General features: G+C 50.5%; 1 protein-coding gene across 1 annotated transcript; it reads right to left on the bottom strand.

Annotated features, from left to right (window-relative positions):
• Positions 1–9691: 9691 nt before the first annotated feature.
• On the bottom strand, positions 9692–11355 carry LOC126332389 (proline-rich protein 36-like). The gene is made up of 2 exons (XM_049996583.1): positions 10821–11355; positions 9692–10332 (listed from the first exon to the last, which is right to left on the bottom strand). Exons 1-2 carry the CDS (start codon positions 11353–11355, stop codon positions 9692–9694), a joined length of 1176 nt encoding a protein of 391 aa, XP_049852540.1.
• Between the last annotated feature and the right edge of the window lie 129 nt (positions 11356–11484).

Raw genomic sequence — 11484 nt, 5'->3', positions numbered from 1 at the left:
GGGAGATAGGTAGCCGTAGTATTGTCATGCAGCTACCTCAATCATGGGCCTCCAAAAAGAAGAGCGTACAGATGACTCCACACACTGTTTATCTCACTAACTACGATAGAAGAAGCAACTACATGGTCTTTCACAAAACTATACCAACCCTCTCTGCGGTGAGCCTTATGAATCACTAGTGATGCAGCGCGCAGACATGCCCGGTAGTATTTATTTTCCACGAAGTTCGTTACAAGTATGTGGACAACGGTTCAAATCCCGATCAGGCTATCCAGATCTAGGTTTTCTGTGATTTCCATAAATCGCTGCAAGTGAATGCGTGGATGATTTCTTTGAAATGAGCACGGCCGATTTCCTTACCTGTCCTATTCGTAATCCGAACTGTTACTCCGTGTCTAATGACCGCGCTGTCTACGGGACATTAATCTTCCTTTCTTCCTTCGACAGGCCACGATTCTGTTTTTGTCGTATTCCAACACACACTGGTAGACGTTTATGATTTTTATACGACGCATAACACTATTTCATCATATACAAACAACGCTGAAATTCGATTTCTACGTGAGAAGAAAGCTGCGTAATATATACACATATTTTGGTTGGCATTACTCCTACATATTCTGTACGGTTCCTCGAAATCGCTCATCATTTGCATATACAACCATGGGCTGCATTTCATGGCAATTCGATGTTTGTTGAATGACGCCTTCCTCCTGGTGCAATTTGAATGTCCGGGCGTGTTGCTAACTATTGTTCACCCAACGAAAGGTTGCAGCTACGACGATTTCACTTACGATCGTAAATTCACGTCGAGTACAAATCGTGGTGCTCTGTGTGCACTGAAGCTGGTGGGACGTGGTTTCTTCTTTTCCACAGTCTGTACTTAAGGCGCAGTATTCTCAGATTGCCCTGAGCTCTCCCAACAAATGAGAGCAGATTATTCGTTGACTTACGTAATGCGTGTGTCTGGATAATAAGAATTACCACATAGCGCCCGCACTTCTGGTGTCTTACCATTAATCTTCCACGGCTCTGATGCGGAGTGTGAGAGCCCAGCGTCCGGATAAGCACATTTTCTCAGGAAAAATTTTCCTTCACTTCAGACTGACCGGAGTAAGCTGTGGGCCGTTTCGATCGTGGTCCAAGCCTTCTTTTTCTTCCACCATTCAAGGACTAGACTTTTGTCTCGTTCGGACCTCCTTCCCTCTTCTCCTTGGTCAAATGACGTCTCTTCTTCCCCTTTTTAGTAGGATCCTGGCAGTCTGCGTAGTCGATTTTCCTCCATTCTATCCATATGATTTTCTCGTTTCTTCTTGTAATCTGTTATCTCCTCCTTAGAGCAAAGATGTATAGCTCCTGGAGTATATAATAATTCCTTAACCCGTCCCGTCTTGCACATCGCTTAACCTATCTTCAAATTCTCATTTCTACTGAGTGTACTGTTTTCTGTGCAGAAATTTATAGCCGCTATCTCGGAGAGGGGGTGCAGGTGAGTAAGCGTACCATTTGATCGGATGTTTTAGCCTCCTTTTGATCAGCGTAGATGTCTTGTTCAGGGTGATAAGCACCTATCATGCACGGATACACTTGTATCTCTGAAGAACGGTGAAAGGCGGGTGCAGATGTTTCTAATGTGTGTGTAGTCAGTACCCCAAGGAAAATATATTAAATTATCGAAAAGGAAAAGTACCGTAAAAAATCTATGTGTGGTGTTGCGTGCGGCGGTCAACCCCGAGATAAATTGTTGCATCGCAGTGTGTAGTGATACAAAACGATGATCCATCCCCATTTAGCTAAATCAATACTAATGAAGCAATACGGTGTCTTTACAGATAGGTATTTATTTTTTATTTTTTAGTAATCGATGATGATGATGGGTGAGACGTATTGTATGAACAGTGTGGCGCACTGTTGGAGACACGTGGCTCTTGGTCGCATGTCTGGGGAATTTTGTACAATGGCTGCTTCTTGCGACAGGGTGGGGAGCGAGGCCGTTAAAGTTCTGTAGAGAAGACAGAGACACTGTCAGCCACAGCCTCGCGTAAAATCGACCTAAGCGCGATACTTAACAGAGGAATATTCTTCTGTCGTAGCTGTGGCAGGAACGTGCCTACAAGACTAGTTGCGTCGGCAACGTGTGAGGAAGAAGTGCAGGAGATTCCTTCAAGACAACCGCTGAACAAAGTATAATGGTTGTCGTGGTAGAATAAGAACTCACTCCTAGACAAACAGTGTTGGAGCAGAAGTGTGTCGGGCGGCCGTCACCACAAAGGACGAGCCTCTACTTCCGATCCCGGATCCGTGCGCCAAAGAGGTCATTATCGCCGCCATAAACCAATTTTCATTATGCAGGTGAAGTCTCCACGAGCAGCAAAAACATAGTGCAATTGTTCCTCTGATTCCTCCCTCGTTCAGCCTAAGTCATTAAGTTCTTCTCGTCATAGGTTGTGCGTTGAAAGTAATTAAGAGTTAATTTGATCACAATAGGAACAAGGGAAAGGGACGAGTGCATTACAATGAAACAAGCATATCTCTCTATATAAAAGGCAATGTCCTGATTGACTCAGCGTTGAGGGCCGTGCCGTGATGAGGACAGGAACTTGAAATCTGTTAAACGATACCTTCAGTACAAAATCCACATCTTCTCCAAACGATTTTTCGAAATTCCAACCCTAAGGGGGTGAACTACAGGATGAAGGATTTTTTGAAAAATGTCGCTATTGAGGAAATTTTGAAGATAGACCTACAGAAATTGTCATTTGGCTTCTCGGTCAGAAATAAAGAAATCCGTATTTCAGCATTCTTGGAAATTTAACGATATGGGGGTGAAATAATGGGTGGAAGCTTTTTTTGAAAATACGTCATTATTAAAGAACTAGTAAGGATTTTTAAAGCTACATCTACGAACAGTGGTAATTAACTTGTTGGCTAGAAAAAAAATAAATAAACACACAAAATAAAACGTGTTTCAGTGTTTTTAGAAGCTGAACCCCTAAGGGGGTGAAATAGAGGATAACATTTTTATGAAAACATTTTATTATGACTGGAAATGAAGTCCCATGCTGCTTGACAAACGTAGGGGAACGATGCTAGAGACGCGCACCGCAGTACTGGGCAAGGTCCTAATGGAAGTGGTTTGTAAGTGCCTTCCGCCGACCATAAAGAGGGTGAACGATGAAGCCGACACAGCAACAGTAATCTCGGGGCAGGTGAAAAATCCCTGACCCCGCCGGGAATCGAACTCGGGAACGCCTGCTCGAGAAGAGAAAACGCTACTGCGAGACCACGAGCAGCTGACTTTATGATGAAAGCAATTTTAAACCTAGATCTATGAAAATTTAAATTTGGCTCCTAAGTTAGAAATAAAAAATATGTCTTCCACTGTTTTAGGAAATTCAACCCCTACGGGGGTGAAACGGGCAATGAAAGTTTTTGTGGAAATATTTCACTGTGTGAACATTTTTGAAGCTAAATCTATGAAAATTTTTATTTGGTTCTCTATGAGAAATAAAAGTATGCACATATCACTGTTTTTGGAAATTCTACCCATAGGGAAGTGAAATAGAGGGTAAAACATTTTATGAAAATATTTCATTGCGAAAGTATTTTTAAAGCTAAATTTTTTAAAATTAGTGTTTGAAATACATATTTTTCATCTCTGACCGAGAAGCCACTTCTTTTGGAAACTCAACCCCTGTGGGAGTGCAATGAGGGATGAAAACTTTTAAGAAAATATTTCATTACATTAAAAAAATTAAAGCTAAATTTATGAAACTTGGCATTTTACTTCTCGGTTAGATGCAAAAAAAAAATATTTGTTAGGGGATGAAAGTTGCTGTGGAAGAATCTCCACAAAGATGAAAAACGCATGATTAACAAATCGTTTGGACTCCAGCTAACAGAATCGCTTTACGGTCAGAAGTACATTCGGAAAAGACAACGCATATATGACCTTAACTGGATTGAAAAGTTTAGAAAGTGTTACATTTTGTGAACGCCACGAAAATTCGTTTAAAGAAAAATACAAAAATCTCTGCAGGCCACGCGAAGTAGCTGGCGTCAAGCTAGTGATCCGAATAAATAAAGGTCCCGAAACGAATGGTTTCTGCGATGCGCCCTTTTACGATTGGGTACGTGAATAGCTTATAACAGTAACCCCTAGGATGCAAACTACAAACATGTACTTGAGGACAAACACTTGACATGTGTTCCACATGTCCGCCATCCATGTCACGGCAGACTTCAGCATGTCTACTCATGGATGCCAATACACGCTGAAAAATTCCAAACGTGTTCAGAATGCACTGACAACCATCCAATAAGCGTTAGTGAGTTCATTGTTACTATCAACGGGACTGGAATGTCCCAACACAAATAAAAATCCAGCAGCTTCAAGTCGGAGGACGCGGGAGGCCATGGTACTACCGGACCAAGTTAGGAGTACTTGTTCTTGAAACGCTGTTGGCCAGTAATTGAGGTATACGGAATGAAAATAAAATCAAATTATGGCAGCTTTTCATTTGCAAATGAACGTAGCCTTAGACACTGACAGTGTTGTAACATTGGCATGGTTGCACTGGTGAATACGTCGTATGGCAGAAACCACTAGTTTCTGGACCTAACTTTATTAGGAATACTTCCTTGTATAACTGACTGTTATAGACACAAACAAAACGCTCGAGTACTTCACAGACAACCTGTACATGTAGATCCGAGTGTTTGTGAAATTTTCAAACAATCTGTACATTCAGGTCCCTGTGTTTATTAAGTCTTTTGTATGATCAGCCCAAGTAATAGACTGGGTGTCGCTACTGCGAACCGTCTTGCACCTCTGGTATCGATGAGCTGTCACAACACGCGAGTGTCATTGAGTCATGTTCTTTGATCTGATGCATTTCTGTGAACACTGTTTCCATTGATGTAAGCGGTTGCTCTTTCAGAAGTACAGTTGAGTGCCACTAGTCTGGCGATTGTATTTTATTCAATAGTTTCAGCTAGTCATAAAGGCTCAGTCGACCGAAGCACCCAGTCAATCAAGGCCAGTTAATTAATCTCAGGACAAAACTTCTAGTACCTTCCGCCGCGGAAGTCGAACACGCGGCAGAACAAATGGACGTGGTCAGCCCGGCATATAGGGCTCCGCCTCTGCGGCGGCTTTTCCGCGCAGCGAGGGCGCCACCGTTAAGCCACGTGCAGACAGCGGCCAATAGCCGCTCCCTCCGGTTTCGTATAGAGGGACCCGCTCTGCCCTAGCCCAGCCAGTCTGGTACTCGCTCTGGATTTCGTTTCTATCTCGGCGGTACTGCGACTTGATCGTTGCTCGTTGTTAACATTTGCCTGGCTCTGGTTCCGAGTGGATTTACGTTTCTTGTTTGTTGTGGTTTCCTCAAGCCTCCGTTGTTTATCTCTTCCTCGTTGTGTCGCTCATAGTCGGTTGTGGTCCGTTGTTGTCAGGTGTCGTTGGTCTGTCGTCGGACTCCTCCTGTATTTACCCGGTGGTGCGCGCTCCACCGCCGGCGGCTTCCCCGCCTGGCGGCTCCGATCCGCAGCCCAAGGCGTTCCCGCTGTTGGTTGTGGTTACAACAAAACTGACAGAGAGGCACTACCATAAGCGGATCCAGTTTGTGACGTTCGATTTTATGTGTAATGTCCTTCTCTTGCATACTCGCTTGAAGATGGCCAGAAGACTCTGTGACGAAATGTCATGATAGCATGTCCCTACAGGGCAGTTCTCTCAAAATGTGTAACAGTGTTCTTGATACTTACATATTTCTTAGCTCAAATCTAACGACCTGAAAGACATAGCATTGTGCCTTCGATTTGATTTTTCAGATGACATTCTCACATTTGGTCCTAGGCTTAACCAAGTGAAGAAACTTAGAACTAGATCCTTGCCGGATGTCTGGTGTAGGCAAAACTTCCTGTGACCTCTGACTGAGGAGTGTCATTTGCACACACATTGAAGAGAATGGAGCCAGCATGCAGCCTCGACATATCTCACTTCCTGGTGTCCCAAAGGTCTGCGTTGGTATTGAATATAACAAATTAAAAAGATGAATGATCATTTAGGATGTAATCTGCAATTCATGTAGGCGCGGAATTCTTTGTGAGATGGTATAGTTTCTCCAAATGCTCTACTTGATTTATTGTGTCATAAGTGGCTGTTAGATTTAGAAACTCAGCTCCTGTGATTTGCTTCTTTTCGAACCCATCGTTAATGTACCAGTGTGGGAGACGAAATATTTTGCTAGAGCATGAGCCCTCGAATTCTGGAATAAAGCTCTGCTCCTGTAATCAAGAACCAATTAAGAATCAAGACTTCAGAAATCTTGCACTGAAATCATGTGAACCTGAAGACGATCTGAAAAGTCATGGGGCTATATCTGCCGTGAGTCATCATTACAACTGCCACATGCCACATACCCGTTTCTCCACAGGATGGGTATCTGGTATGTGTTCCGACATATGTTGCAACATTAACTAGTATCGGCCTTAGAGCCAAACTGTTTGATCTGTTCGGTCCGAATCTCAGCATTTTGTCGCTTTTCCAGTCTTGCACTAGTGTACATCCTAATCTAGGTATTTTACAGGAAATGAATTCTCAGGACTTCCGTTTCTTTTTTGTTCTAATTATTCATAGTTTCCGTTTGTCCGTGTTGTTCTGTGGACTGCTGTTTATATGAAGCTGGTGGAAAATTTTATTGGCATCGGCAGTAGCTTGTGGTGGTGGTCTGGATGCGACGACATTGAAGCTGTTAAGTAAGGTGTATATTTTTGAGCTATTGCTAGTAACGGAATGTATTTGTTTACTAATCAAAACATCCACGGGTGTACTGCCGGTCTGTAGTGTCCAACGGGCACAATATTTCGGCGATCAAACATGTCGCCATCATCAGGTGAACTGACGGACTGAGCTCCTGTGAACGTGCCGGCACGGAGATCCGTACGCTATGGCTGCTCAGGGGGAACTGGGTTCGGTCTCGCGTGGATCTGCACGGAGATAACTTTTCCTCCGATGTGTGATGGAGTTCGCAGCAGTTAGTGCTTTGCCTCCCATGCATGCCGATGTAATGGGTCGTCACATGTAGAATGTCTTCTTGGGTGTCTCCTCAGCACAGTTCTGCAGTGCTAGCTATGCAGCGAGCAGGTGTGGCCAGCGGGTGTTGACGCTGCGCGGCAGTTTGCGGCCCAGCGTCCTGATTTGGGTGTTGTGTGACCGGCCAGCACGTTCATAAAAGGTGCGGGCGGCCGCCTGGAAGAGGTCACGGAGCAGAGGTACTTCCGCGATGTCGTGGAGATGACCGGCGGGGAAATCGTAAGGCAGGTGCAAGGCCATCCGAAGGATGCGATTCTGCAGTGTCTCCAGCTTCTTCAGGTTCGTGTCGGCGGCGTTCCCCCAGACGACGGCGGCGTATTGGATTACAGGGCGGAGCAGCGCCCTGTAGAGAGTGATGCCCAGACGCGATGGTAGTCGGGAGCCGGGGTTCAGCACCGGGTACAGGACGCGAAGCCGGTTCCTCACTTTGGCCACTTTTGGGACAGGGCTGCCACCAACGGTGAGCGGTTGCAGACCCGCAGGAACGAGTCGCCTGGTGACGATCAGGAACTGTGTCTTGGCCCTATTGAATTTTAGACGCCACTTGACTGCCCAGGCTGCCAGGGTGTCAACGGCGAGCTGCAGACGGCGGCGCATGACGGCGGCATTGAGGCTCCTCGTATATAGAGCCGTGTCATCCGCGTACAGGGCGAGCCGCACACGGTCGATCTTCGGCGCATCAGAAGTGTACAGCGAATACAGGAGTGGTCCCAAGACCGAGCCCTGTGGCACACCGGCGTTGATGCGGCGGACGGAGGACAAGCCATGCGCGGCCCGCACATGGAAGGTCCTATCGGCAAGATAGGAATGGATGAGACGGACGTGCGACGTCGGGACCCCAAGTTCAAAAAGTTTGAACAAGAGGCCGCGGTGACACACACTGTCGAAAGCATGCGACACGTCCAGAAACACCGCGCCGAAGAACTCGCGCTGCTCGAGGGCGACAAACCCATCTTCCACTAGGCGTAGGAGTTGGTGAACCGCCGAGTGGCCCCTGCGAAAGCCGAACTGCTCTTCGGGCAGGAGGCCTTCCTCGTCAACGTGGCGCTGCAGCCGCCTGATGTACACCCTTTCAAAGACCTTGGAGACTAATAGGTCTGTAGTTCGCGGGCTGACGCAGATCCTTCCCCATCTTCGGAAGCGCCACGATCTCTGCATGCTTCCAGGACTGCGGAAAACTGCAGGACCGGAGGATTACATTAAAGACGGCAGCGAGATGAGTGACAGCCACCGGCGGCAACTTCTGGAGGAGGGCGTTGGAAACCTCGTCTGGGCCCGCAGCTTTCCTGGGGTTCAGGGCACGCAGGATGGACGACACCTCCTCCGCCGTCGTCTCTTCAATGACGTCATCGTCGTCGCGTGCCTCCAAGTAGCGTGGGAGCCGGTCAGCAACCAGGTCGTCGTGGACAGCGTCGGTCGGGTCTTCGGTCGGCGTAAACGCAGCCTCAAAGACGTCTGCGAGGGCATCAGCCTTCGCAGCTGGTTCGCAGACAGCCTGACCATTGACCTGCAGTGGAGGGATACGTTGCGTGCAGCGTAGGAAACGCTTCGTCGCCTGTCAGACCGTGCCATCGTTAAGACAGAGGGTGGCGACCTTGTTATTCCAGTCGCGATTGCGATGGTTGTCAATGGCGACCCGGATATCCCGCCGCATCCTGTTGAGGAGGCGCTTGGTGTCGGCATTTCTTGTCCGCTGCCACTCCCGGTAGACCCGGTTCTTCGCCTGACTACTCCCGCCAGCTGCCGCCGGACATCCTTGCGGCCATCACTGAGGAGTTCGAGGTCGGGACGGCGTTGCTATGTTAGCCGTGACGGACTCACTCGCCGCCTCGCCGCCCCCTGCAGCAGCTGGTGCGGACGCAGCACTTCTGCACTTTGCGGCAACCACGATCGACGCTGCCGTTTGAAACCTGCCCCAGTCGATGCCAGCAAGTGAGATGCCTCGCCTGGGCTGTTGCAGGGCGTCTAAGTCGATATCGAAAACCACTGGGACATGATTAGAAGACAGAACCGTCCTCGTCGTGGCGGTGATCTGATGAGGGATGCCCTTGACGACTGCGATGTCGATGATATCCGGGAGGCCACGGGCAGGGAAGATTGTCGGATCGTACGGCCCCACCACAAGCGCATTGTGGCGTTCTGCTACCCGGAGCAGGCAGCGGCCAGCGGCATTGGTGATCCTGGAGTTCCAGGTTTACTATTGAAGTCCCCGGCGACGAACACCTGCCCCCTCAAGGAGAGCAGAGCATCGATGTCAGCAGGGTCCAGTGGACGAGACGGCGGCCGATAGGCAGCGACGAACGTGATGGCGCCCGCCGAGGTGTGAACGACGACACCAGTGGCCTCCAGGGTTGCCAGTGGTGGAAGTTGTATCACGTGATGACGAATGCCATTGAGGACGTAAACGGCTGTCCCACCGCCCGCCGTCAGTCGATCGGTGCGATAGCTGGAGTAGTTGGCCGCCCTGACGTCGACCCCAGGCTTCAGGTTTCGTTGATAAGGCAGACGTCGACGGCTTCATCTCGAAGAAATTGGCGAAGTTCACCAGCTTGAGTGCGGACGCCGTTGGCATTCCACGCGACGACCGTGAGCCTTCTAACGCTGCCCATGGTGCAGCTGGTGAGTGTTGACAGCGGTCGGGGCCGGAGAGGCCAGCGGCACTGCAGCGGTGAGTTGCTGCGACAGGGCTTCAATCAATTTCGTAGCACTGGTCACTAAGGCAGTGAGCTGCGCGACGAGGTTGGCCAGGTCAGCGGTGGAGGCAGCCGGCGTGGCCCCGTCGCTGGAAGGGGGAGGCGTGGCTGACTCGCTTGGAGAGTCCACCTGGGGCTGCTCGACTGACGGTGCTGAGCGCTGGGTACCCACGGGGCGCTGACCCCCGCGCAGGCGATTGGCGGGGCGTGGTCTGGCCGACGGCCCGGGAGAGACAGTACCCGCGTCCGCCACTAGCAGCTGTGGTGGAGGCGCAGGAGCCTCAGGTATCGGCACGCCATCCGACGCGGCAGGAGCAGGAGCAGCCGACGCAGCCGGGACGGTGAGGGCGCCCCCTGACGCCGCCGCGAAAGAGACGCCGGGCCGTCTCGTTGCTGGCTTCTTCGGATGTGGCGCTGGTGTTTGGCCACGTTGGCGAGCGATGGCACGCTTCCACACCTCACACCCACGATAGCTGGGCACGTGAGCACCGCCACAGAGTGCACAAGTTGGCTTCTCAGTGGGCGGACGGGGGCACGCACTTCCTGCGTGGGCGCCGGCGCATTTAACACATCTGTCCGGCATAGAGCAGTGGCGCGCGACGTGATTGATCCCCTGGCAGCGAAAGCACTGCACAGGGCCTCTCCTGGAGCGAAGATCTTCGGTCTGAACCGGAACGTCGGCGACCCGGGTAAATTGGTATAGTATGCGGTTCTCCACGGTTTCGGAGCAGACGACCAGGAAGAGCGGCATATCATCGCACGATTTAGGAGACTTCATCTTCACGACTGCCCGTATGTAGAAGCCCAGGTCAGCGAGTTCGCGATGCAGGTGATCGGCTTCCATGTTGAATGGGAGGTCCCGGATGACAATCTTCAAGACTTTGTCAGGTGCGGAAGCGTGGGTATAGAACGGGATACCACGCTCAGACGCCTCCTGAGTGACCCGGCGATAGTCGTCAGCAGTTCGGAGTGTGACACTGTACAGGTCTCGTCCGGCAGGCTTCACAGTATACACGGCCGTTGCCAGTTGCGCAACAACTTCTGCAGTTCCCCATAGGGAGGCCGAAAATGGAGGACCACCGGCGGGAGATGGGAGTCTTTCTTTGGCGCAGGATCGCGCGGCAGTTGGTCCGGCGCGTCAGCGAGCGCGTCGAATGAATTGGCGACGGCAGTTGGAAGCGTCGTCGATGACTGCATGCGTCTTGCAGTGCGCCGGGCCGGGACAAAACCATCAGCGTCAGGGGCGAAATCTTGCTTGGCCCTCTTCTCGATCGGCGAGCTGCGAACAGCGGACGTCGCGGCTGTTGCCCTCCTCTTCTGTTTCCCACTTCGTCCGCGTGGCTGAGGGGCGGTGGAGCTCTCATCTTCAGAATCGGGGAGCGGAACAGACAGCGCTGTCTTCAAAGTTTCCGGAGCTGTGTCCACCAAATCCATAGCCATAGCACTGGTCGTCATAAGTGGGGGGCCAGATGGGGCCGCCGACGGCGCAAGCGCGGCCGGACGGCGATCTGCCACACCCTTCGCGTCGCTAGCAAGCGCAGGTACGTCCTTCTCGCGGCTGCACATCTCAGCGACTCGTGCGTGCGTGCGGTGGGTTCGGTCGCGGCGGCGGCCGGTTTAAATACCCTCCGCCCGCGGCGCGCTCCCTCCGCCGTCCGCGCCCCGTGCCACGGTAGCGCGGTGGAACAGATTGCG

This window comes from Schistocerca gregaria, chromosome 2, assembly GCF_023897955.1.
Source record: "Schistocerca gregaria isolate iqSchGreg1 chromosome 2, iqSchGreg1.2, whole genome shotgun sequence".
Lineage (NCBI taxonomy): Eukaryota > Metazoa > Arthropoda > Insecta > Orthoptera > Acrididae > Schistocerca > Schistocerca gregaria.
The sequence above is the reverse complement of the archived record's forward strand: the minus strand, read 5'-3'. Positions and strand labels throughout refer to the sequence as shown.

Coding starts and splice junctions, on each gene's coding strand:
- LOC126332389 (XM_049996583.1), bottom strand. CDS start 11,355: ATGTGCAGCCGCGAGAAGGACGTACCTGCGCTTGCTAGCGACGCGAAG. Junction 10,333..10,820: donor GGAACTGCAGAAGTTGTTGC/GCAACTGGCAAC, acceptor GCGCCCACGCAG/GAAGTGCGTGCCCCCGTCCG.